The 27950-nt window shown below is 35.8% G+C and overlaps 2 protein-coding genes and 1 long non-coding RNA gene across 6 annotated transcripts; all 3 read left to right on the top strand.

The window, feature by feature from the left end:
• The first annotated feature begins 54 nt into the window (after positions 1-54).
• LOC128012918 (uncharacterized) lies at positions 55-12093 on the top strand. The gene is made up of 11 exons (XR_008183211.1): positions 55-352; positions 503-799; positions 874-979; positions 2682-2812; positions 2983-3140; positions 3560-3760; positions 3969-6035; positions 6698-6797; positions 7200-7373; positions 8139-8241; positions 8398-12093. It is a non-coding gene; the product is annotated as an uncharacterized LOC128012918 (long non-coding RNA).
• A 479-nt stretch (positions 12094-12572) lies between these two features.
• LOC128013296 (probable G-protein coupled receptor 141) lies at positions 12573-15174 on the top strand. The gene is made up of 2 exons (XM_052596189.1): positions 12573-12738; positions 13691-15174. Exon 2 carries the CDS (start codon positions 13712-13714, stop codon positions 14621-14623), a length of 912 nt encoding a protein of 303 aa, XP_052452149.1. The 5' UTR covers positions 12573-12738; positions 13691-13711; the 3' UTR covers positions 14624-15174.
• A 106-nt stretch (positions 15175-15280) lies between these two features.
• On the top strand, positions 15281-26513 carry LOC128013295 (hepatocyte nuclear factor 4-gamma-like). Of its 4 annotated transcripts, none has more exons than XM_052596187.1 (10): positions 15281-16089; positions 20968-21136; positions 21899-21993; positions 22837-22943; positions 23461-23610; positions 24334-24421; positions 24496-24648; positions 24726-24962; positions 25631-25744; positions 25971-26513. In XM_052596187.1, exons 1-10 carry the CDS (start codon positions 16062-16064, stop codon positions 26096-26098), a joined length of 1269 nt encoding a protein of 422 aa, XP_052452147.1. In that variant the 5' UTR covers positions 15281-16061; the 3' UTR covers positions 26099-26513. The 4 variants fall into 4 exon arrangements, with proteins under 4 accessions (XP_052452147.1, XP_052452148.1, XP_052452145.1 ...); XM_052596188.1 differs by having other exon boundaries at positions 23464-23610; XM_052596185.1 differs by lacking the exon at positions 15281-16089 and adding an exon at positions 17514-18413.
• The last annotated feature ends 1437 nt before the right edge of the window (positions 26514-27950 follow it).

Genomic DNA, 27950 nt, shown 5'->3' on the forward strand with positions numbered 1-27950 from the left:
TGTCTTTAAGGCAAAATTCAAAAGACTTTAAAATATAACCAAATGCATTTCAAATATCCAGCTTTTCTCTTGTCTTTCTTTCCTTTTTCTAAATCAGTGCCACTGGTCTGACAGCAGACACGATGAAGATGATGACATTCTTCATTGTGGGACTCATGTAGTCCATGTAGTCTTCTTTCTCTCAATATTTGACATTTATCTCAAATCCCCTCTCATCCATGGAATGACAATACAGCGTATCCCTCTGGCCCCTCCGACCAAGCGCCTGGTGCTCTTTGTGGCAGATGGTCAAAGAGGTGAAAGTCTCTTATAAACCAGATGACAATGGGACAGTCAGGGCTCCTTACCTAAGGTGATGAGCTGGAATAATCTTTTCATGCATGGGCTTGTCCTGTTTACAAATGTGGTCCAGAAAAGTAGATGTTTAATGTTTTTTGATGGTTTGCATAAAATGCATTGAATTAAAATTTAACTTCTGGTTCTTATTTTTTGCTGTCATAAGGAGTGTGATTGAGGAGAGTGGCAGATAGGGAGTGTCTCACACAGAATCACACAGACTCCCAACAGAATCACACCCAGGTCACGTGGCTCAAATAGCAGGTTTTTATGAGGATGTTAGTGCTGTTGCCAAGGGTAAGCAGCAGTTGCATGTGTGTTTCTGTATAACCTTTAATTGCATTACTTATTTCCGTGCTTACAGGCTGGAAGGAAAATCCAGTGGAGTTTGATTCTGTTTTTAATGAGAGCAGGCATTCCTGGTGTTTGGGAAGTCCTGATATATTACAGATGTTTGCTAAAGGTATAGCCACACACCTGTTAATAAACATTATAGTGACATTATTTGGTAGCTTTACTAGCATGTGCGTTTTATAGGAGCCACTGGAGACCATGTATACACTCACACTTACATCCAGAGCGAGAGGACTTTGCCTCCACTGATGCTTCCAGACTTGATACATGGGGATTTGATGAAGTTAAGGTAGGATACTTTTATGTAGGGGCTTTTACGTAATTACTTTTGATGATCTAAACTAAAAAAAAAACACAGCTGTTATGTCGGCAGTGATGCATATTAAAGCATGGCCCAGTATTTAGAGGTCTGCTATTTGAAAAAAAAAAATTGTTTAAACTTAAACAGTACTACAACATGCTTTGTCTAAAATTATTTTAAATCAAATTTCTTAACAATTTCCTAAATCTTGGATAATATATTGTATATATAGAAATATTAGATTAAACATATCTTTTCTCTATTTTAATATATTTTAAAATATAATTTGTTGAATGTTCAGTAGCCATTACCCCAGTCTCCAGTTGGCACACGATCCACATGTACATTTATTTTTGTATCAGTGCTATAGTTGAGTTGCTTAAAGGGGGGGGGGGGGGGGGTGAAATGCTCGTTTTCACTCAATATCCTGTTAATCTTGAGTACCTACAGAGTAGTACTGCATCCTTCATAACTCCACAAAGTCTTTAGTTTTATTATATTCATAAGAGAAAGATAGTCTGTACCGATTTTTCCCGGAAAAACAGGACCGGCTGGAGGCGTGACGTGTGGGCGGAGCTAAAGAATCACAAGCGCCAGTAGGCTTTTGCGTTGAGAGCGTTTGGAAGCTGTGACATTACTGTGAGGACAAAACCAACCAAAACAAACCATGTCTAACAGTCAGATTCAGCGTATATTTATGATCCAGAATCAGATCCAGAGGCTGAAATTTAACAATAGCAGCATCAGCAACGACGTTTCTATGTGGTATGTACTGAAACTGTATATATTTGCTTAGCGGTTTTGGAAAATGACTAAGTTCCACTTTGTCTTCTTTTTTTTTTTTTTTTTTTTTTTTTTTAAGCTTTACATATGGAAAGTGCAGTTTGATGACAACATCGCATGTTGTTTACTTGATGTGCTCAGGCGCCGATAGCTAAGTTAACAACAGATATTTGAAGCAGTTTTACTCGTGCAGTTTGATGACAACATCGCTTGTTGTTTACTTGATGTGCTTACGCGCATCAAAATAAACGATGTGCAAATCCGGCGTCAAACTGGGCCTTGTTTGTAAAACAAGCATCTTCCAAATGCAGGGGAACAAACACAAACACTTGCACAACTCCATTGATGCTCTGTAAAAATAAACTCCATCCACTGGTCCCTTAATGCTGTTTTTCTTTTCAATTTAATGCATCATTGGTTAAAATAATTAACTTGATTTGATTTTTATTTTTATACTTAGTCTGAAACCCATATGAGGATATGAATGAACAGCATGGCTAAATTATCTTATTTCTTATTTTTTTCCCATTATGAATTTCCTCAGTGGAGCCAAAAGTAATGAAACTCTACTGAATATGTTAAATGAAGAACAGAATGTGTTTTTCCTTCTTCTTTTGGAGATAGACACCAATGGCCATGCCCACCGACCCGTCAAAGTAAAACACATCACCACATTAGACATTGTAATGTGTAAACACCTTTTACCTTTTTTATTTTTATTTTACTGTTTGTATAAGTGAAAGATAAATGGAATTTTATTATAGTATAGTGTGTTGAGATCTTGAACTAAATGTTTTTTATTTATATACTAAATGCATATATTCAGAACACCTTAAATGAGAATTACCACTAGGAGGCGCTACTGCCATCGTCAAATTCTCAAATGGAATATCTTCTGCATTTACAGGGATTATCTGGAGAACATTGTCCTGGTAGATGCTGGTGTCGCTGAAATGGTCACTATGATGGACGACTTTTATGGGCATAATAGAAAAACGGCTTATATTTTTACGTCCGATCATGGCATGACAAATTGGGGTAAAACATCTCTGTCACCTAGTCTTTATAAATGTAAAACTTCTTTTAAGAATTAAATAACATTCACTTATTTTGTATTATGGTTCAAGTTCAAGTCAACATTACAAAATAATGTTTTATGTAGAAGAATATGTAATTTGCAATGCAGTATATGAGTATATGTTTTATAGGATCTCACGGTGTGGGACATCCATCAGAAACGCTGAGGCGCTTGGGGCGCTGGGGTTCAGACAGCACAACGGGAGAGCTCTCACAAATATGATGATAATTATTTAAAAGCTTTGTTTAATGACTCTTGGATACTTCCAGGAGAGTGGATGTCAATCAGGTGAGATTTTTTTGTTAATGAAATGTATATAAAAAAATTACAGGAACACAGCTGAGCTGAACTTTATATGCTTTTACAGGCTGAAATTGCTCTGCTTATGTCATCAATTATAGGAGTTCCCTTTCCATTGAACTCTGTGATGAGTTCAGTGCTTTCCCATCACGAGTTTATATCATAGAGCAGTGCACTTCGATATAGACATGCATGCACTTTTTATATTCTTTTATTAATGCATTTCTTGCATCATAGGGTGTGTTACCTCTGAATTACCGGAATAATAGCCAGCACTTTAAGGCTGAGAGCATATATGCAAATGCAATTCAGATCCTGGAACAGTTCAGGGTGAAATACAGCACACTTTGGTCCGTTCTGTCTGTTTTAATTAGAACCAATTAGCTATCTTGTGTTTAAATCAACAGGTGAAAGTGGCATAGAAGAAAGAAACCGCAATATCTTTTCTGTTTACACCCTACCAGTGAGTAAACGTCAGTGCTTAAATGGGTACTTCACCTAAAAATAAACATTCAGTCATCATTTGCTTTCTCTCAAGTCTTTTCAACCCTGTATGACTTACTTTCTTCCTTGGAACCTTCTAAAGGTGTTGGTATATAGCTGCTAAGGTCAGATCATATAGTGAGATATATTTCTTTTTACATCTAGGCCTCTGAAATGACTCTAAACAGATGGATTTTGTGCATAATGCAAGAAATTTGATCCAGAAAGGACAGTTTGATGAAGCAGTGAGTGTTAATTGGTTGTGATCATGTCCAAACGGACTTGATTATCTTTATCTTGCCTTGCCATATCTTTCTTTGTCTTCTTCTCCAGATCCATTATTGTGAAGATCTGATAGGGCTGGTCGTATTATCACACATATGACAGAGTCCTTCTTGGTTTCATTGTTGGAGCTCTTATGTGGTTTTGCTCATCTTGAAGATGCATGCCAGCCTACACAAACCTCAAACTAACATGCACATGGTAAGCAGGGGATGTTGTAGTCATGGTCATGGTCATTGCCATTAATATTGAGGTTAGTGGTTTACTGGTAAATAAAGATAAAGTTTAAATATATGTCATTTCCTGTATGTGTTTGTATCTGTGGTTTTCGTGGTAACAGGAAGGAGTCTAGGACAGATGTTTCTGTGTAAAGGTCTACTTGTGGCTCTCTTTTTGTTGATCCAGGCCAGGCCTTGGACCTACTACATCTACTGCTTGCTCCCTGTCACGAGGGAGTAAGTTACTCAGCCCTGTTTTTTATTAAAGTATTATTTTGAGAATTTGTATAGATTACATTTAACAGTTTTATTAAATTATTACTTAAATGTAACATTATAGGATTATTGAGCATGCACAATTAAAGGGATAGTCCACCCAAAAATCTTCCTCTCCAGGAAAGAATAAAAAATATTTTTGATGAAATTGGAGAGCTTTCTGTCCCTCCATAAACAACAAGGGTTGACAGATACCAGTAAGTTTACATTTGTTATCCAAAAACTATTGTCATTCTGATATATTGTGAATGTGTAATGTTAATTAATAAATATAAATTAACTACACAGGCCCAAAAATTTGCAAAATTATTCACATGACCAAAGACAAATAAGAAAATAGGTGCATTTCACAAAAATGCTCAGAAAATCTGTATTTATTAATCATATTCAAATGTTTCAATACATTTTATACCAAGTCAGTTTTTTCCTCCTCATTAGATTTTTGGAGATTGTGTGTTTTCTCTTTGTCACAGATTTGAAACTCTTGCCGGTCTGGTTCGAGCAATCCCCTCATTACAGCTCAGCAAATGCTTTGGCTATTTTTTACTGGAATTGAAGTACTTGTAAGTGCTCGATAAGCTGTGTGCTAGACATGGTGAATGCTGTCGTCTGTGTTTGAGTGTTAGCGCTGTTTTGTACTCTAGTAATTAGATGTGTTAACTATTTCAGTTTTTTTCATTTCCTGTCTGCTGGTGTTTTTAGGTGGTGAGTTTTTTTCTGTCGGGCCATGTTGACCTTAGGGCTGCTTGTGCTGGCACTGTGGCCTGTGGTTTCTGGTCTCTACACAAAAGTAAGGTGACTTTTCTAAAGGCCCGTTCTGATCTGAGGTTTAGAGGAGCATTTTTTAATAGTTTTTCTTTTGTATTTTATACTGTACTGTAGTTCAAGTCACTGAGCTGGATTCTGAGCTGTCTGTTTCTGGCTGTGTTTCCTCTGTTGCCTGTGGTGGGAAGAGAACCGGACGTTAACTATGTGTGAAGCACTCTTTGTTCACTTAGTGATGCCAAAACCTGTCATACACAATCATTTGTGTTCGTTTTCTTCATTTAAACTGTTAAACACATTCATACACTCTGATTAGTGATGCTGAATGGCATCAGGAAGGTTTATCTTCTAAATGTAATGTGTTTTACAGTACAATGTGCGCTGACCCTCTTCAACCCCTGAGTGCTGACACCTTGAACTTGTCTTTATACCTCTATACCTGACCCGAAGGGATCATCAGCTGTTCATCTGCCATGTCATTTTTGACTCTTTCTCTGTGTCTTTTTTCATTCTAGGACATTTTGGTGCAGACATTTGAGGTCGGATATTGGTTCTGAACAGATTTTTGTGTTAAATATTTCCTTGACTTATCCCTGACATTTTCTTGAAACATATTTTCATATTTTTAACAGCACATTTGCATGTTTTGTGGTTTTGGTTAAAGGTCACATGGCATGCAGGTTTAGTAAGGGCTTCCTTTTAAATGTTTTTAAATTATTTACTTATTTTTATGATTTAATTTCTTAGTAGACTGCAGTTTCCCCCATGAACCCCCCCAAGAGATCCACAAATTCCAGCTGGGAAGCCCTGTGTTTAAAAATAGTGATCCAGGGTACAGTTCTGTAAAGAGCAGGTTCAGGTGAGGTGAGCTAGATAAATCCAGTATCTGACATGAAAACCATTTAAATAAGGCAAATGATTCACTAAAGGAAACAGAAAAAAACTTTACGACCAAAATTCAAATGCAAATTATGTATGGTAATAGGGTAATTTTTATGGGGTATAATTTGTATTTTACAGTTTACATTGCATTTCCTGTTTCTGATTATCTCTGAAATTTTATGATGTCTCTTGCAACAGCAGCAGATGGTAACAAACAACATTCTGTCTGGGTTTAGCTAGTAAAAACAAAATCTAAAAACTTTTTTGTTTTGTACACAAGACACATTACTGTTACTCTACTGTTAACCATTTCAGAATTTAATTATTAAAACATATTTTAAATAGTATTTACGAAATCAAAAAAGATTTGATCTCTAGGCTATTCCTTCCACACTTGCATTTAGCCTAAATGTAGCCTAGCGTGAGATTGGAAATGTATTGTCTTGCCCCAAAATACATTTTGAAATATATTTTGGTTACTGTTTTTAATTACAATATTTTTTTGGTATATTTTTGACAACTTTTTACTTATTTATCTACTTACTTATTTCCATCCATATGGGCTAAATCGGGACTACATCTAAATTGAACCTACTTTAAACTTCTCTGAGAATCTTATTTGTGTACATTTGTTTCCAGATAATGCAGGTGATGCTGTGTGACCAGCACACACTCCAGTCTGCAGCTGAAGCAAGGCTTGCCTCTCTCCTTAACCAGCTTGTTAGCTGGCTTACACTAGGTTTGCCATTTCCATTCCCACAATGCTCTGTTTCCATTATAGACTGTAAAGGGATAGTTTGCCCCAAAATTGCACGTCTGTCATTGTTTACTCATCCTTATGTCATTCCAAATCTGTATGATTCTCTGTCTTCTGTGGAACACTCAGGAAGATATTTGGAGGAATTTTTTTTCCCATACAGCGAAAGTCAAAAGGGTCCAGTGCTGTTTTGGAAGTTGGAACCCCGAAATATTTTCTTTTGTGCAGAGAAAAAAAAAGTCATAAAGATTTGAAATAACATGAGGTTGACAAAATGGCGTGATGAACCCTTGATGCATGACTGCTTACCAGTGAATTGCACTTCTTCTTTTCTTTCGTCCTGTTCATACTTTAACCCATGTTCTCTCACACTCTGTTTTTTAGGTTCCTCATTTTTGGTACCGTTGTTGAGTTCCACCAGGCTCTTTCACAGACTTCTGAGTATCCTGATGTCCTTAGTTTGTGTCTACCTCCTCCTAAGCACAGGACAAAAGCCACTGACCATCAATCTAACGCCATCAAATCATTCATTTGTATGTGTCTGTGCTAAGATTAAAGGTAATTCAGCACATGTTAGATTTAGTCAAATTCTTCTCTTGAGGTTGTTGTCTAAGGAAATGGAATTCAAAAGCAAACCACATAGTGCATACAGTAAGCAGTTAAGTTGCAGAAGTTTCTAGTTTAGCCACTGACTGGTTTGAGACAGTTACAGTTATACAGAGAATATTATAATGAATAATCTAATTAGCTAACACACTACCATTCAAAAGTTTGGGGCTGGTTATTTTTTAAGGAAGTTACCAAGGGCTAATTTTAGTTGATCAAAAAAGCAGTAAATAGTTAATGAAATGAAATATTATTACAGTTTAAAAAAAATTCAAATGTCATGTATTCCTGTGACGGCAAAGCAGAATTTTAAGCAACCATTCATTTTGTCTTCTGGTAAATCTGATTTGGTGCTCAATAAACATTTCTTCTTATTATCAGTGTTAAAAACAGTTATGCTCCTTAATATTTTTTTTTTTTTTGGAAACCATAATTAAAAATGTTCAGGTTACTTTGATGAATAGAAAGTTACAAAAAACAGCATTACTTTGAACCCTAAACTTTTGAACCGTAGTCTGCATTATAAAGATATTAAACAAATGACATGATGTTCTAATAAATCAAATCAATTTCAGAACTTTTTAAAGATATTATTCTATTTTCATTTTGTGTTGTTTTTATTATAATTTATTCTAAATTTGAATAGAATTTATTTGAAACTAATATTTTACAATGAAAGCCCTTATCTAATAGCTGTTTGGTTTGTAAATTGTAAAGGTATGAGGCTCTTTTTCCTCCAGTGCTGTCATGGCTCATGTTTGCATGTATCAACATTGAGCAGGAAGCCATGAACACACATGGGAGTTCAAATCAGACTGAGGTACCGTACAGTCCCCTCCTTCTCTAGGCCTTCATGCTTTTCTTCAGCCTCTAAAATATTCTCAAAATGAGGTTGAAGCTTATTGCATTGTGTAAAGTTTATGTATCAGAGTACGAGTAGACAGACCACTGATTGTACCGTTTCCTGTTTTCCCAGCTCTCCAGCATTGATTTTGGTGAAAACATTGACATTACTAAGATCAGGCAGCTGAGGCTGTATGATATTGGGAGATCTTACTTCTTTGCACTTCTTTTGTCTACAAACTATTATTTGTGTCTTTTGATGATCTATTATACTATTATATAAATGATATAGTTACTTAACTGTTGTAATAGGTGTTTTTCATTATAATTGCATTCTTCAGCAGCATTAACATTGCCTCTATTTATAGGTAGCTGGTCATTTTGAAGTAAAACAGTGCTATAAAGTAAACTTCAATTATTATCTTCCCTCACAGTTTTGATTCAGCCTCAGTTTATTGCTTTTTGACCATCTTCAATTCTTTCATCATGGGCGGCCTGCTGAAGTGGCCGTATAGCACTTCCTCATCATACAGTATCAGATTGACCCTTTTTTTCTTAAATTAGTGCCACATGCACCACAGCTATTTGTGCTATTATGATTTGTTAATTATTGCATCCTCTTGTAGGTATTAATTTTATTTGTAATTGTGATGTGCACTTTCGAAAGCATTCAAGTGCCAACTCAGCTCTCATCTTAGCAGAATAAATAAAACGGCAGGAAACCAACAGGTCTTTCTTTTTTCGCCCACAGTGTTTGCATACTGACCACTTCTTCAAGCATTTGCTATATTTGTGGCCTTCACAGACACTTCCTTGTTCTTCCGACAACTGGGGTTTGGTATCTAGTGTACTTGATTAAAAAACATAAACCTACAAAGTCCAACAAGGATATGTACTGTATGTTTTGTATATAACTTTATGGTATTATTTTGCTTAAGTTTACATCAAATCTGCATTTATTTTCTTGGCTTTTCCTCTTTGTGCTTGTCATCTCAGACTCGAGAAAACAAGCACACACAACATGCATACAGAACATGACAAATAATAGCAAAATTAAATTGCATAAAAGTAAAAACTTATCTCTCTTATTTTTTTCACCAGCACATATTTTACTTTAGTGAAGGCTTATGGAAGCTGGCTTGACGTAGGCATTAGGTGTGTTAACTGTATTGTACTTTGTTTTAGCTTCCATTCTTTTAACCATGGGGAAACACAAGCTCAGTTAGATTTGCATCTGTCATAAATTAGTGTTATAAATTAATGTGAGTTGATGTGTTATGATGGATTGCTTCAATTATGGACTTGGTACATTGAAGTACTGTGTCAGAATATTTACAGATGTTGTCTTGATATCTTACTCTTCCTCATTTGAAAGACGTATGGGATCCCTTGATGCTGTCCTATATGGTGAATTAATTCATGATTTTACTGATATGCTTTGGATAAGCAAGGGATATTGGGAAAAGAAATAAGCCCCACTTTGAGTTAAACTAAAAAAAAAAAACATATTTGAGACTGTAAGAGTGTGGTTATTTTGTTTTGTGTTGTTCTGTGAAGTGTGATTTGAGGTAAGGGCTATAGCTAGAATCACTACATCACAGCATAATAAAATGCCTAAATTGCACGAATATGATTCAATGTTTCTTTTGTGTTGCAGTATTAGTCACTATGTCATTGTGATGTCCATGACCATCTTCCAGATGTTGTTGAGCGTCATGATGCACATATTAACCTCCAAGAGGATCCTCATTGGACAGAATTGAAAGATGCGCTTTAGGTGACAACTTAGTTCCAGGTCCTTTTTCTTAAAGTTTACAAGGTGCAAAAACAAGCTTTCAGTAGCACAGTAATATGACTGATGTCCAGCGTGGGGTCTTCCTGTTTATGGGTATTTCTTAACATCATTGTTACTTAAAACGTATGACTCTGCATCTTACGATATAAAGACTTTGCATGACTAATATAAAAACAGTAATCTACTGTTAATACATTCAGTGGACTTACAAATATTTTAGAGCTTGATTTAAAGGGGAATAACAATTCCATAATACTGATTTTGATTAAAGGGAAAGGACTTGATTATGTCTCTCTATATGTACTGTATGATTTTATGCCAAAGGTGAGGATTGTTACTATGTTACAAGATGCCATTATGGTAAATGTGTAGTTTTATAACTCTGTATTTTAAAATAATTTATTTACAATAAACCTTCACAGGTATAAATTACATTTTTAAAATGTATTAAAAAAGTTATTTTGTAATAATATTAGAGTTATCAATAATATTTCCCAATATTACGGTTTGAAAAATGCAGCCTTGATGAGCATAAGAAAGTTCTTTCACTTTAGTTTTACTCGCATCATCAATGTCCATTAATAACTTCTGCACATCCCCCTCTGCAGCTGTGACAAGATCACGGGGAAAACCAAAAACCACAGACCCTGTCAGCTTAAGACTAGACACTATATTGAGTACTATCATTTAAGCCCCTGACACACCGAGCCAACTTCAAAGAACTAGCGGCGAAGGAAGCCGACGGTGTTGTCGCCTTGCGTCGGAAGCGTCGGACCAGACCGGCTGAAACAGACCGCACAGACTACAGCGGCGGCAAATTAACACGTGCGTTCTGCGCATGCGTCAGATGAACGAGTTGTTCATAGTAGAAGCTATTAATATTCATTCAAAAACCGAAACAGTGGCGAAGCGTCCGGGCATGGAGGGCATGCAGGTGCAGTTTGGGGGCCCGCCGAGCCCAGGGGAACTTTTTGTTGAAACGGGGAATGAATAGAACCCAGCCCGTACCTTTTTTCTGTCTCTTCACCTTACACAGCTGCTGTTGCAGGCATAACAATATTTCAGTTTTGGTTTTTAATGGCAAACTGATAATATTTATTTTCATTTATTTTTAAAAATAAAATTTAGAAATATGTTTGAAACATTTTATGTTTGTTATAATCAAGTGTTCAAAAGGTGTTTAATAATAATAATTAATATCGAAAACAAAAACTCATTCATGATGTAATCCGTAAAGAGGCATTTCTTTCTAAAGGCGTCCAATTAAAGATGGCATGTCAGGATCGTCAAATTCATCTTTGTTACACTGACTCAGAAAACACTTTAATTCTATATATTTTTTTATCATAAAATTGAAAGTATAGGCACTTTGTAGTAGCAAAGCACAAAGCTGCGATTATGGGGTGGTTTGCGTGCTACAAATAATATATAGCCTAGACTTGAAAACGTTACATATTATTACCAAGCATTTATACCAGAAATAAAACAGCTTGTCAAGCATGATCCATGTAACTTTATTTAGGCTACTTCACTAAATTCACTAATAGGGCCTAGGTGAAGTGAACCGAGCTGGACCTTTGGGTGGGCCCATACAATTTTTATTTTACTTTTGCTATGGGCCCGGGGCTGACTTGCTTCACCATTGAACCGAAACAAAGATTTACTAGATTAACACAGATATACAAAATGTAAACAAACCAGCGCTTTCTTACCATTTTGAAAATCAGTAGCTTTGATAACTTTAATTAGCCTATAATTTTATCAAGCAGCTCATTTTGTTATGAAAACATTCGCTTATTAGAATGATTTGGAAAGATCACGTAATATTTAAACAGTCTTCTGTCTGTACCACCGTCATTCACATGCTTGTTTTCATCACTTGCTTTAATTCTAGGCACTCACTCGTCCGATAAACTGAACATCCAATCAGAGCTCTCACTCTTGGCGACGTCCCCGACGCCGATTCAACTGCCGACGAGTGGAACACGCCAAACAAATTATCGGCTTGGTGTGTGCCGGATTTAAGATTATAAAGGGATTCTGTAATAATTTACTCACGCTCATGTCGTTCCAAACCTGTAGGAGTCGCTTTCTTATGCTGAACAAGATTTTCTGAAGATTGCTGGATAATCATACAGTTGGTGTTTCCCATTGACTTCCATAGTATTTATTTTCCTACTATGGAAGTCAATTGGAACCACCAACTATTTGATTGCAATCTTCAAATTATCATCTTTTATGTTCAACATAAGAAAGCAACTAATACAGATTTTGAACGACATCAAGGTGAGTAAAAGATGGCAGAATTTTCATCTTTGGGTGAACTACCCCTTTAATGATACCCGTAGTGTACCAACAGAATTTAAACAATGCACTGAGACTCCTCCATTTAAAGACCTGTTTACTCTCTTGCAGTATTTTTTATCATTACTGGAATCTCAAAACTTGTTTGAGGTTGTTTGACAATGTGACTAATTGTTTTTGAGGTTGGCCACCTAAACTGAAATGTCAAATGTGCAACAGTGTGAACCATGAAAATAAACAGCAGCCTGGCCGCTGCATCGAGAGAATGTGTTAAAATCGTGGTTTCTGAATGGGTGAGGAGCAGATGCGACAAACACATTACCTTACTTCCTCATCTGCTCTGCTATCGTCGACTTCTGCGTTGCTGTTCAGAGGGTAAGTATCTTGCTTCATTGTCTCATTAGGCTGTTCATTTTGATAACTAATCTGAACATTTTAAATGCACTGTGTTGTAAAAGATAGCTGAAATGTCTTGCTTTCATTTGTTTTTTCTGAAAAGATCCACCATGCATGTACACACACAGTAGTTTGTGGCTTGTTTGCCACTTTCAAAAGAGCTACAAAGCGATACATAAAGTACTCCAAGTTAAACTTTAAAGGAGTGCAAAGAGGATTTATAAAATACATTTATTTGTACACTGACGTTTCTACAGTACACTATAATAAAAAAGTAGCTGTTTATAGTAAGATTCCAATAGTTAACATTAGTTAATGCATCAACACATAAACTAACAATGAGCAATACATTTGTTATATTTAAACTTTGTTAACTTTATGTAATAACTATGTAATGGTTCATTGTTGGTGTATGTTAGCTCAGGTCAGTTACATGTTATTAACAGAAATTACTTTGATTTCATTCATATTAGTTGACATGAAGGTTATTAAATGGTTTAAAAAGTATTTTTTATTGTTACTTCATGATATCTTATAAAGGTAACTAATAAAAAAAAATGGAACACTGTATACACAATTCTGTCGATATTTTCTCTCCCTTATGTCGTTCCAACCCTGTACAACACCCCCCCCCCCCCCTTCTGTGGAACAAACATATTTTTTTTATTTTTGTCTTCATATGGTGGAAGTCAATGGAAACTAAAATTCTTTGGTTAACACTCTTCAAAATATCTTTTGTTAATTTTTTTTATTTTTATAATTATTAGAGTTAAATTGCTGAATTTCTTTTTTTGAGTAAAGTCAATGTAAACAAACATGCTGTAGAATGATTCAAACATTCTTAAAAATGTAGTAGCGAGTTTAACAAAGCCTAAAACAATGCAGATGCCTATTGCATCTATGCAATGACTTTCTCCCATTTGTCTTCCAGTATGTTTTCTCACTAGGAATCATGGCGATGAACACCACAGTCGGAAATATCACCAGCCCCGCGGTGACAAGCAACCCAACTTCTGTATCCACCTTGGCCTCGGAACACTTCACCAAGCCCTTCAGAGTCACCCTGATCATCATTTACACTGCAGTCCTTCTGGTTGGCATCACAGGCTTAACTGTCATGATCAGCTTGTTAAAAACCAACATTCGCTCGCTAACCACCATCGCCTTCTTGAATTTGATGGTCGCACACTTTCTTTTCCTGTTTACTGTGCCGTTCAGAATCTACTACTACGCATCCAAAGAGTGGCACCTGGGTCAGGGATTCTGTAAACTGGTCAGTGCCATGGTTCATATCCACATATACATGGTGTTTACCATCTACTCCATCCTTCTCACGGTTCGTTTCCTGCATTTTTACAAGAAAACGCAGCGGACCGAGTTCTATAGGAGGCTGCATGGCCTGGGTGCAAGCGCTCTGGTGTGGTTCATCCTGTTACTCATCATGGTACCCGTCGTGCTGATACAATACGGAAATAAAGGCATGCCAGAAAACGAGTGCTTCAAATTTGGAGTTGAAATGGAAAAAGGCTCTGTCTACACCCTGAACTTGGTTCTATCCATCTTTATTATCACGGTGTCGTGTCTTCAGACCTGCATCCAGGTGATCATCCTGCGCTCGATGATACTCAAGTACGGCCCTGCCAGCAGCTCCCAGCAGGAGTTTTGGGTCCAAATAAAAAACCTCAGCTTTGTACTCATCATGCTCACCTGCCTGGTACCATACCACCTTTTCAGGCTACAATACATGAAAAACCATAAAAACCTTCATCAGATAAACGAAGTGTTTCTGGCCATCACTGGGCTTACGTGTTTCGACATGCTGACGTTCACTGGGAAGAACATATGTAAAGTGTGCTGGACCTGATTCATTTAAACGAATAAACATGGAACATAGACATCATTTTCCACATCACTACCCATAAATCAGGGTCTGCAGAAACCGTTTTAGCAGGACACAATTGTTATAATTATAAGGTGAAGGTAAATTGTGACCCATGATTCTGAAAGCTTTTGAATGTTCTTGGGGAAAAAACGGTCTGTGTTTTGTTTTGGATCATGTAAATTCCAGTAGGCCTATCATGGTAGACTATACTTTGAAGTAACAGTGTTTCTACAGAAGGCAAAGGTATGATTATAATGATTGTACTGATAATGGTTATCATGGTATTCAAATATTTCGGATGATTTGAAATGACGTTTGCTTTGATATGCTTCTGTGGTGATAGAAAATCAAAATACATTTTATTTACAAGGGTTAATTTTACAGCGAACATTTGCCAGCTATCATATTTACACATAATAATTGAACTAACCTGAAAGCAGCTAAGTGAAATTAAGGCCTACGTTCTCAAAACTTTGGTGAATCTTTTGACAAGGGTATCAAGTTTATTAATAAACGTTCTTCCAGTAACGTTACGTTGTGCTCTCAAAGCGTCATCGTTTTTTCTTTACTCTGATGTTTTTGAAACGTTAATTATTTTTATTTTTTTGTAAACTGTGAAAAATGTAGGTTTTTAACATCCAGAGACCTTTCCAAAATGTTCCTACCATAATGGGAAGTTGCGAAAGTTCTTAACACATATTTTGTGAGCTGGGAGTATATATATATCTACATCTCACACGACTAGGCTACTCGTGATAGAGCGTCAGTTTCATATTTGGGGACGATTTTAGACTCATGCAAAAATGAAACCACTCGACAGTTTAAATATGTGAGTTTTAAATGTGGTTTTATATCCAGTTATGTGATGAAACAATGGACAACCGATGTTCGACCCCTTGTTGAGAGAGAGAGAGAGAGAGAGAGAGAGAGAGAAATAGAGATTTGGCGCCCTCTTCTGATAAAACTAGAGAACTTCAAAGACCGGATCTGAGGTAGCTTAGTTGAAAGAGAAAACAAATATTTTGTAACTAGGAGTTGTGCCATTAGGGTTCAACCAGTGTTTATAAGTATCATTATCATTATATTTATACTTTTCTGAAAATACAAAAAATATCGGTTTCATATTTATGATATTATGAATTTCGATGTGTTCCTTGTCTCTTGGCGTCATTTGTGTGCGTTCTTTACGGCGTGAACCCACGCATAGGCAAAGCGATCCATGTCTGGTGTTTTATTGGGGTTAGTTACTGTTTAACATCTCCACCCAACTTTCAGTTTGTTTAGTAAATCGATCTAATGAGGCTCCCCCAACACCACCAATAGTATTGTCCATTTTGACATGTTAAACACTTAATTTGCTCTCTATATCAGCCTAAATATAATATTTATTAGGATAAAGGGTTTTGGTTTTGGTGGATTAATGCAAATCGTTGTTGGACGTGGAGAAGGTAAGACCAGATAGTTTTACGTTACGGTCATTAATTGTGAGCCAGTTAAAAAAAGAAGTATAAAAAAAATAATTTAAAACGTTTGTTCCTACCTTTTATATAGTCTTTAAACACCTCGTTGATACTACATTTGATGGTTAAATCTATATCGCTCGTGCAGTTGTGACGTCACCATTCCCTAAATTAGGTTAGTCTCTACTCGAGTTTTAATATAATTATTCGTATTGACAAATAGAAATGTATAGGTGTTTGATACAGAAAACGTACAGGATTTGTGTGTTTTCTGAAATTCTATGTTGTGAAAACAAATAAGCAGTGCTTATTAAATTATTCTGTTTCATGTTTTAAATCCAGTTTTGCTGAAAAATGTTTTTCAATATTTATTTTGTATTATACATGGTTACAATTATATTTGCTTTGCTAATTTAATACTTTAAAAGGTCGCATTCTACATTTATCATGTGCCTTAATATCTCATGGCAGATCGTAGTTACTTGAGTTGCTTGAAGCCTACAAGTGACATTAAAGGGCTCTTTTATACAAAACTGAAAACTGAGTGATATTTCACTTCCAAGCAATTCTAGTTTGACCTTGAATTTGTTTAACTGTTGAAGTGGTATGACAGATCAACTAGTAATGTGGAGAGTAGTTTGCAATATGATTTTATTTACAGTATTCATCTCTTCATCGGAGCTGATAGTGAGGTGTTATATGCAATCTATTGAAAATAGATGGCCTCACCAAACTCTTATCACATGAATATTTGTGCACTTCCTCATTTAAAACATTGTTTGTTAGAGTGCAGTTAAAATGTAACTTGTGTGATGTATATACCTGTACAGTATCCATGTGCATACCAAATCCAACCCCATTTTAAGATTTGGTCATCTTTCTGTTTCTGTTATGACTTGTTAGTACAGCATTGTTACTATTTTGTTTGACTTTCTATAGTTGATTAAACCACAAGGCAATTTAATGTACAGAAACCCATATAGCCTACTTGTAAAACCACAGTTCTTCTGAAATCTGACAATCTCTTAAAGAAGCCAAGATGAATGTATAAAAAATACATAAATTACAGGCCAGAGATAAAAAACATTTCAACATTTTTGTTTTGTTTCCTTTATGTGTTTGCATATGCATTGTACAGGCCTGATTTTATAATAATAATAATAATAATAATAACAATAATAATAATAATAATAATAATAATAATAATAATAATAATATAAATGAATAGTTTACCCTCATGTTATTCCAAATCTGTATACATTTGTCTCTTCTGCGGAACACAAAATTCATGGACAAAAAAAACATCGCTTGATAATAAAAAAAAAAAAATCTCTTCTTTGTTCCACAGAAAAAAAGTGATATAAAATCAGTAAAAGATTTACTTTGAAACAATTATCACTAAGATATTGCTAGTAAATTTCACAATTATTTAAAAAGAAATTGCAAGCGACACATTGATTTTTTAATAATCCTTTTTACAGTGTAGGTTTGTAAATAATGAGGATAATGTATATAAATAACAGAAATTTCATTTTTGGGTGAACTATCTCTTTAAGAAGAATGACTCATCAGTGACTCATAGGCTCAAAATATTACATTCAAATATTTCTTTAGTGTCTTAATCTAATTTAAATATAAGTTAACATGCAAAACAGAATTTGTGTCAGACAAATGTAAATTATGCCTATGATTAGACCATTGCAACAGAATTCAGGAAATGCTAATTTACCAAATTTTTTAAATATATCTCAAGCTTGGAGAACTCCACTGATTTAACAGAAGTTCAGCTCTCACCTTCATTTTGAAGTCTTTGTTTACAAGTGGAAGCTCAATGGTGCTGCAGTCTTTGCCAGTTTTTGGTTTTGGGATGGTGCATTACTTTGTAAGAGTGTCATTTTGCCTGATAATTGGGCTTGTTGGTTGCGTTGCACCAATAAAACCTTCTTGTTCCTTTCTGGAACAAATGGGGAATACTGTTATCTCTACATCCTTCTGATAAGTATAGGATAAGGCGAGAAGATAAGTTCTGTTCAAGGAGGTGAGGAGTCTTGGCCAAGGCTCCTCCCTTGTCTTAGAAGATGACAAATCAGCATTCTGAAGAGATGGTCAACCTAAGGCTGCCTTCAGTTCTCTCTCCAAGAGACACTGTCCCAGGACGACTTTAAGTAGAGAGAGCCAGGCAGGGATGAAGTTTTCACCTACTCCTCTTCCTAAATCCTTGTTGGACATGGATGTAGCCAATTACTGCGAGGGCCTGGACCCTACCTATAGCACATTGGGCTTTGAGAACTCAGAAGTGCTTTATTGTGGTGGTGAGTGCTGTGCAATTTGTCCAAAATATGTGTTTTTTAAAGTACTTTCAAAGATGCAGATGCGGTTGATGCTGCTTGGACTAGTAAACAAATGACCATTATGCTTAAAGTCTGTGTTTGTTATAGTGCTGTTATTAAAATGTTCATTTACGCCATGTCAGTTCACAGGTTCTTTAACTGAAGTGGGTGGTAATTTGGCTTAGTATGACTGACTCTAATGTGTCAGGAGGGGACGGACACCATGTCATGGCTGGTTTAACAGCTATCTGAACTGATTCGTCCCAGCAGAATCATTTACCTCAACCTAAAGGAGATAATTGTTAGCTAACTATTTTGAAAGTCTTTCCATTCGGTTTAAAATTCAACAGAGGTTTCGCTCAAATCCTGAGAAAAGAGTTCTGAGTCTCAGGATTAGAGACTGGGATCTCCATGGGTTCAAAGGTTGGGAAAAGAGGACAAAATGGGGTACGTTTAGGTATAAAGTCAATATATTTTGTACAACTGCAAAGGTAATTCAAAGCAATACAAGAGCAACAGTGAACTCAGATATTTTGAGATGTGATATAATATTTGTTCAATATTTGTCCAAAAATTAAAGTAAATGGACAGTCACACTGGGGCATTGTGAGAAATGCGTTGCTCAAAGGTACGTTTTGGTAGGGCAACTCTTTTAGACTCCTTAAGTTACTGGCATGATTATGTCACCGCAATCTGATGTGATTTATCCACTTTGGTTCTCCATTAACCTAATGCTAAAATTGCTGAAGAGTTATCTTTACAGTTCTTTACAGTACATCGAATCACAGAGATTAAGAAAGGCCATAAAATAACTGGAATACAAACTATTTAAAGGCAAACGCACAATTTCTGGCATGCAGATGGAAAGCTTGACAAAAGTTCTTTGGCTGAACTTAATTCAGTTGGATTTTCTTAAAATAATAAGTAAACTTTACCCAAATATCTTATATAATGGAAATGTATTGGAGTAATCCCAATAAAATTTGATCTGTCACACTGACTAGACTGAATCGGCCGCAGTAAAATGCTGACTATCAGTTAAAAAAGTGAACCTAAAAATATTCTTTAGATGGTAACATCTTCAATAATTAATTCCAAAATATATCATAAAAATTATTTTACACCACATATTAGCCCAAATGCATTAGGTTATGTTTTGGTACTCAAACCATCCATGCTAGGAACTGAAAAAAATGCAAATGGGTCAAATAAAATATGTTGCAAATTTAAATGAATTGCACACAGTGAAACTGATGTATAGCAACAAACATTTTGTTGCATTAGCTCATTTTAATCCAGTATGTTAGTAAGTATTAATGAACTGTCCATTATGCTAAATTCACATCTTGAGTTGATGTTTGCATGCAAATACATTTCATATAGTGTAGAAAAGCATTTGGATGGATCTGGGCTTTCTTTAATGTGCTGGGGTTGTGCACCTAAAGAGGACATCATTTACTCACCCTCATATCATTCCAAAATGCATGAATTTCTTTCATCTGTGAAACACATGAGAAGATATTTTGAGAAATGTCTCAGATGTTTGTTTCTACATATTGTCAATGGTAACAAAAACTCTTCGGCTACCAGTTTTTTCCTAATATCGGCAGTATTTTTATTTTTGGGTGAGCTACTTTTTAATTAAGCCCATAGAGCTGTGAATGTATTGAAATTGTTTGCCTACTGATTTATGCTTTCTTTTTCAAGTTCTGTATCACCTTACTCTGAAACGAAATACTTCAAAACACGCTCTGCAAATGTGCAAAAGCCAGCCAGATGAATTGGCTCTCTGTGACCACATGTGCCCTTTGCGTTCAAATGATGTTTTATTCTGAAATGAGAAGGAATCACTTTGGGAATATACTGAATCAAAAGAGATTACTTTCAACCCACATTAACATTTATCCACGAGATGTCAATCTCCATTGAATAGCTATCTATGCGATAAAACAGAGGCTAATCCTAATTAAGTCTGTCCTACAACAGCAGGAGGCTCCAATCAGTCTCAGCGCATAAAAGGATAAAGTCCCCTGCTGAATTTCTTTTGTTGAAATGTTATGATTTTGCATGCACAAAGGAATGATTGATTTTTCATCCTTGTCTGTATGAACAGAAGGGTGCCACTCTCTGTTGCATTAGAAGGTCTTTTAGGATGAGCATCCTTTGTTCACTTATGCAGAACTCTTCCTCATTCTCCTCGTTAGCTGTTGTGATTGAGAGACTGAGTAAAAAGGCCAAGATTTGATAGACGCATCGTCTTGTAGCTTTATGAGACTCACTAGGCCTCTTTGGTTGTTAGCTTACTTGGATTAGCATAGCATCCAGAAGCATAGCAGCAGTAGATTCCCACTATTTAACGTTCTGGATGTAAAATGGACATGATTCTCCGTTTTAAATAATCTAAAGCCTTTTATGAATGTGTTACCCAAGTGAATCATCAAGCCCTCACTTGACTGAGCTGTTGTTGCAACTCAAACCAAAGTGTTCAGGTGGCAGTGATGATTTCAGTTTTGACTGTCCATGTTGTTTTTCACAGAAAACATGCCGACAGAGCCAGACATCAGTCAAGGAGAAAATGGCGTGAGCTCCAACTGCGCAATCTGTGGCGATAAAGCCACAGGTAAACATTATGGTGCCTCCAGCTGTGATGGCTGCAAAGGATTCTTCCGCCGGAGCATCCGGAAAAGTCATGTCTACTCTTGCAGGTACATCGCACTCATCCAACTTATATTTTGTAGTGAAAATCATTTTTATGTGTTCAGTTTTTATTGTATTATTATTTATGTACTGTTTTGGTTTTTATTAGTAGTTTGGAATATTTTTTTATTTCCTGTTTTCTTTTTAATTTTAGTTAAGTTTTAGTATTAGTTTTTAAAATATATTTATATTTTAATTGATTTATTTTATTTGTTTATTTTTTATTCAGTTTTAGTAATTATTTTTAATTTTTGTTGTATTATTTTATTTAATTTATTACAGTTAAAAATATTTTTCAATAGTTTTATTTTTAGGATGTGAATCAAGAGCTGTTGTTTAATTTAAGAAGAAAAAAAAAAGTTTATACTTTGTTCAAACATAAGTATACATTAAGCATGAGTCTGATTCATAATTGAGTGCTTTTTATGACCAAATTCTTTTAATGAATCATTCAATATGACTCAGGAATAAGTCAGAAATTGTGAGTTATCAGGTTCACGGTTGAGCGCCTCAGTTTTTTGAATGAATCACTCAAAAAGACTCATGAATCAGTCTCAAACTTGTGAGTTATCACTTTGAATTAGGCTATGAATCATTGTTTGACCAGTTCGCTGGACCATAAGCCACTACTTCTCTTATGTCCAAAAATCTACAGAAATTGAATCAATAAAGAATCAGGATTTGTTTAGTGAATATAAAATCATAACCAGATACATTGTAAACCAGATACAGTTTTATTCTTAAGATATAGTCTTTATTTATTTGGGCAGGTTTAACCGTCAGTGTGTTGTTGATAAAGACAAAAGGAATCAGTGCCGTTTCTGCAGACTTCACAAATGCTTTCGAGCTGGAATGAAGAAAGAAGGTAAACATTTTATATGTATACATTTTCCCCACAAATACTCCCTTTTCTCACAGTTTCGAACGGATAGTTTATGGAGTAACAAGGAAGAGGGAACTCGAGAGAGAAAAATGGATAATGCCATAAAACTTGCCCTGATTACACAAGGATGTTTAGTTTATTGGATGTATAACCTTGGCTTAGCCTTTTATGACGGGTGATCATGTGCTCTCCACCTCACTTTCCGTGAGTACACATTGTTCAGGACTGCAGTCAGTTAAAGTTTTACCTTAGGCAGTTTTTGCTCTGCAGTCATGTATTATGTTTAAAAAATCCAGCCTTAGATGGTTTATTGGTCTTAGCTGGTTTAAGATGACTTACCTTGGTGATGCAGCTGTTGTTTACTAGACTGAAAACCAGGCTTGGAGACTGGTTAAGACCAACAAACAATCTTAGGCTAGTTTAAGCTCTTTGTTCAGTAGGTATCTTAATGTCAAAAGACTAGATACCGTATGAGAAAAATAACACATCAGCAATTTCATTTCTAAAAAGGTCACAAAAGTTCAATACCTTTCATAAAGAAAAGTATCTAAAAAAATGCTGTATAAAAATATTTCAGAAATGTAAAATACAGTAACATGTCCAGTAGGAAATATTTATGGCTTGTAAAATTTCCCAATGTGTTCATCATTGGAAGGTGTGGCAGAAAGGTCATTTTAGTCTGTGTTTTATGTTTAATGATGTTAAAATGTGCGAGAGTTTCTGTAAATAAGCTTGAGAAAAACACCCATTATCTTGGCTAATCAGTAATATTTCTTAACTGTTATTAGCTCACTAATCAGCAAAATTGTTTGTGCTTGTTTACAGCTGTGCAAAATGAACGGGACCGTATCAGCTCGAGGAGGACCATGCAAGACTCCCATGACCTGCCGCCAATCACTGCCCTGGCTCACGCTGAAGCTCTCTCGCAGCAGGTAAACCGTCCTATCAAGGTTAATCGAAATGCTCTTTCTCTCTCACACACACACACATATAAAAGGAAAGAGAAAGAATATCTGTAGAAAAGGGCAGAGATACGGAAAATAAAAACATGCATATAGTTACGGTATCTGCGGCAGTAACATTTATTGGTTTTGAGCAATAAATTATTGCTGGGATTGTCAATTAAAGCAAAGGTGTATGGCTTTAATGCATTATGCTAGAGATAAATAGTCACCAAAGACAAAAATTAACCAACAGGGCTGATTAAAGAAGGAAGAGAGGTTTCATTACAGTAACTCTGATGAAGTTCTGCTCAGTAGTCATTAATGACAAAGAGAGATAAATAACAACTGAGCGTTGCTTTCTTTAAGCATCAGTCTGTGTCATCAACATTTCTAATTATCTGCATGAGTACCTGCGTGAATTTACTCTGAGAGCGAGGTAACAGCCTGTGCAAAAGCATTTTTAGAGGACATGGTAAATTCGGTTCTTCTCTCGTTTGTCTCTCAACAGATCAGCCCAATGGGCCCTGCTGATGTTTCAGAGAAAAAATCAGCCACTATCAGTGACGTCTGTGAATCTATGAAGCAACAGCTGCTTGTTCTGGTAGAGTGGGCTAAATACATCCCAGCCTTCGGCGAATTGCCACTTGATGACCAGGTAATGGCCGCTGGAAAGCAACACTGGCTGTGCTAATTGGGGAGGCCCTTGGGTTAAATTGCAGGGCCGTTCAGTGAAGCTCAATATTTGCTATTCACATGGCTGACTCCATTAAGCACGCTGTCTGTGTTGCTCTAAATTTCTGATTTTTCCCTTGCATTTATTGTTATTGAACATGCAGAACTTTCCAATATTTAAAAAGGTTACCTTAAATAATGGGGAAAATATGTCTGTTAGCTTTGAGATCTTTTGGTATATAGAGATATGCTCTAGTGTATTAATAACTTTTTTTTTGCATTTTTAAGAATTTGTTGTCTTTTTCTTCCAGACCAAAATTAGTTACTCATTTTGCATTATACTGAATTTTAATTTTAATTTAAATTTTTGAAAACATGCAGCCAACTAGTATGCAGAGCACCATGTTTCTACTTTTTCTAATTAAATTTAAAATGTTCTGAGAAAATAATATTCAATTATTAAGACTGAAGACTGGACTGGCCTTCACAGGAATAAACTACATTTTAAAAATGTATTAAAATATTATTTTTTAAATTTAATAACATTTACAATAATACTGTTTTTACAGTTATTTATCAAATAAATGCATTTGTATTTACAAATAAATACATTTATTTATTTTTTTAATACATTTTTTTTATTTTTTATATTTCATATTTCACTGTAGTATAGCAGATGCTAAACCAGGCCTAATTTTTCTTCCAGGTTAGTTTATTAAGAGCTCATGCCGGAGAGCATCTTCTGCTCGGTGTGGCTAAAAGGTCAATGCCATACAAAGATCTCTTGCTTCTAGGTAACTTCTAATAGTTATTTTCACCTTTCAACATAATTATACTGTAAATATACAGATATCTATTTTCCATGCAGGAAATGGGTGCGTTGTCCATCGAAACTGCCCAGAGCCAGAAATCAGTCGCGTATCTAACCGAGTCTTGGATGAACTGGTTCTACCCTTCCAGGACATCCAAATTGATGACAATGAATACGCAGCTCTAAAGGCAATTGTGTTCTTCGACCCTGGTAAAACTAATTTAACACTCAGTATCAATTCGGAAATAGAGCCACACATGTTACTATCTCTGTTTTTTAACATCTAGACGCCAAAAGCTTAAGAGATCCTTCCAAGATCAAGGCAATGCGCTATCAGGTTCAAATGAGTCTGGAAGACTACATTAATGACCGGCAGTATGACTCGCGTGGGCGATTCGGGGAGCTTTTGCTGCTTCTTCCTACTCTGCAAAGCATCACCTGGCAGATGATTGAGCAGCTACAGTTTATCAAGCTTTTCGGTCTCGCCAAGATAGATAACCTGCTGCAGGAGATGCTTCTTGGGGGTGAGTATGAGGTGAAGCATTCGGTTGCAGGGGCTTTTGGAGCGGGAAAATGCTTCATGATCATTATTTAAAACTAGGTGAAAGCAAGTACTTATTCGGAAGCAAGTCTGCTTAAACTTTTTTTGTAATACTGTGTATAATACTGCAAAATAATGACACAAAATGATGCATTTGCTTTATTAGTATACCGTATTATTAATTCTGGAGTGACTTGACTAGGGTAAACCTATTAGTCTTGACTGTATTTTATGTTGTTGAACAAAATGTGAAAATACACTGAGCTTGGGTTAACCTTATTTCAGGCATTTAACCAGAAAGCTATTTAAAAAACCCATTGACTGAAAGCGAAAGTGCTAAAATGCCTATTTCAGTGTTTTGACCTACGACCTCCTTTTTTTTTTTTACTTTTGGACATGAAGCAAGCAGTCACAGATGAATTAGGTGATCATGACCTAATTGCTCAAAATATAACTCTTTTTTTTTTTAGATATTGGAAATGTGTGTAGGCAAATGCCACATTACCACCGCTGTGATAAATCTGACCTAACTGCCAAATCTGACCTAACTGCTCAAAATATAACTCTTTTTTTTTTTTTGATATTGGAAATGTGTGTTGGCAAATGCCACATTACCACCGCTGTGATTTACTTATTCATTTATTTTTGCAGGTCTAACCACGGAGCAACCTCATTTACATCACAATGGTCACCCTCAGATTCCAATAATGGGACAGACCCTAGTCATTAGCTCCATCCCAGGACCTGCACACTCACAGCAGATGGGTAAGACATAGCCTTTTTGTTTATCTGTAACTAAATAGTGTAAGTGGTTTAAATACCAGATTATCAGAAATTGGTGAGAAATAAAAATGAATCAGAGAAGTGGTTCAGTTTTAGATTTACTTAATGATAATAACCCTGATTTGAATCATTTGCTCATTATATTTCAAACTACAAAAAGTGCATTTTGTAGCTTTTTATAGGCTTATGTAGGTTTCTGTTTCTCCAGCATCCCCAGATACCCCCATTCCATCTCCCACTTCAGTACAGGAGGTGTACAAGCCCCCCGGCAGCCCGAATCTCTTGCTCCTGCCACAGCCCATGCCAAACAGACCCTCTCCCGAGCATCCTCTTTGAGCCTCCTCTCTGCTGCGGGCCCTGTGCGTTTGTACAGTGTATGTGTAAACTGTGTGAATTATGCCATTCCCACATCCAGCGCAACATATTTATCTGATCGAAAGAGAATTTTGCACGAAAAAAAAAATCACATTTATTGTCTAAGTGGTTCACCCCTAACTGAAAAAGGTATTTCATCAAAAATTTATTTCTCCTTGTATCAGCCTACAGCTGGTAACCTATAGTAAATATAGACAAATGTATATTAGTTTTTAATAAATTATTGTTAGTTTAAAAGAGGCTTATCAACATTTTTTTGTATTAATAAAAACTCAAGATTTAATTTATTAATAAAAATATACTATGCAACTCTAAAGAAAAGTAAAATTTTGCTTGAAATGTGCCCTTAAACACAATAAATGCTCTTAGTGCCTGAGTTTTTAGTGATGTGTCGTTTAGTTAATAACTTTTTATGAGCCATGCTATGAAAGTGCTACTTTTAGGAAGGTATTAACAGTTTTATTGAGCAGAACAAGAGACTTCAACAGGGGGTCCGTAATAGATCCAGCAATTATAGTATGTTTGTGAAATAAAAAAATGAATAATAAATGAACAAAATAATGAAATGAAGCTAATGCCTAGCTGAAAGTTCATTGTCACTGACATTACATTTTAATTCAAGCGTAAATGTTTTGAATCAGAAATACAGTAAAAACAATAATACTGTAAAATATTATTTCTTGTTCTGCAATATAAACACTTGTGCTGCTTAATATTTATCGTAGAAACTGTGATACTTTAGTTTTTCTTTTTTCTTTCTTTTCTAGGACTCTTTGATGAATCGAACGTTCAAAAGAGCAGCATTTATTTGAAATAGAAATCTTTTGAAAGTGCATAAATGGTTTTACTATTATTTCAGTTAGTTTAAATAAATCAAGGTTGTCCTGGCAAACGTTGGATAAAAGCGTCTGCTAAATGGCTACTTCGTAAAATCAGAATGTTTGAACTTTGTTTTTAAGTGTTTCTTCTTGTATTTCATGCTATTATATGACGCATTGCATTCTAAAAGTTTCTTTTCTCCATATACACATCAAAATGTCACTCGCATTACAATCAGAAGGTCATACATATCCTGGCAAATGTCAATGGACCCTGCATGCTAAGGGCAACAGTACATTCACACAGGTGATTCATGTGGCAGCCGTATAAATATGAAGCATAAAAAGACAGCCTAGACCTAATGCATACACAGTACATCCCTTTTTGCAACTTTTGTCAGTTTTCTAAAGCGAAACCCTGAAAGTGAAAAGCCACTGTGAGCTATATATGGAACATATGCAATTACAACAAAACGAAGAAGAAGCTGAGACGAGAAAGCAGATGATCATAACATCTAATTTGAGCTGGGTGAAACTGTGCTGCTCTCTGACACATCGTGAATGTCTGCCTCCAAAAGAGAGACAGACGGACGGAGAAAGAGCAAGAACAGTAGGCTCATTCGAAAACACATCAAATCAGGCTATTTTCTGCATCTAAACAACGGCATTTGGTGCAGGTGAAGTCCACCTTGTCAATACCACGGCGTTCATGGGAAGCCGTAATAAGTTTTGGAGTGTGCCCTGTTTGGATGGTTTTCCAGAAAGCAATCTGATATCACTAGGTGTAAGTGCACAAGGCCTGGGGGCAGATGAATCGGATGCTGCCGTCAATAGTAGCTGTCTATTATACTGCAGGAGAGCGTCCAGGAAGTGGAAATGGAGAGCGAGCAAGGTAAGATAAACATTGCAAACCCTCCAATCAACTCCATAATGGAGTGGCAGCTCGCGTGGGGTTAAACGGCAAGCTTGAAGGGAGAAGGCTGAGCATCCAGTGA

The sequence above is a fragment of the Carassius gibelio genome, chromosome B24 (assembly GCF_023724105.1).
Source record: "Carassius gibelio isolate Cgi1373 ecotype wild population from Czech Republic chromosome B24, carGib1.2-hapl.c, whole genome shotgun sequence".
Lineage (NCBI taxonomy): Eukaryota > Metazoa > Chordata > Actinopteri > Cypriniformes > Cyprinidae > Carassius > Carassius gibelio.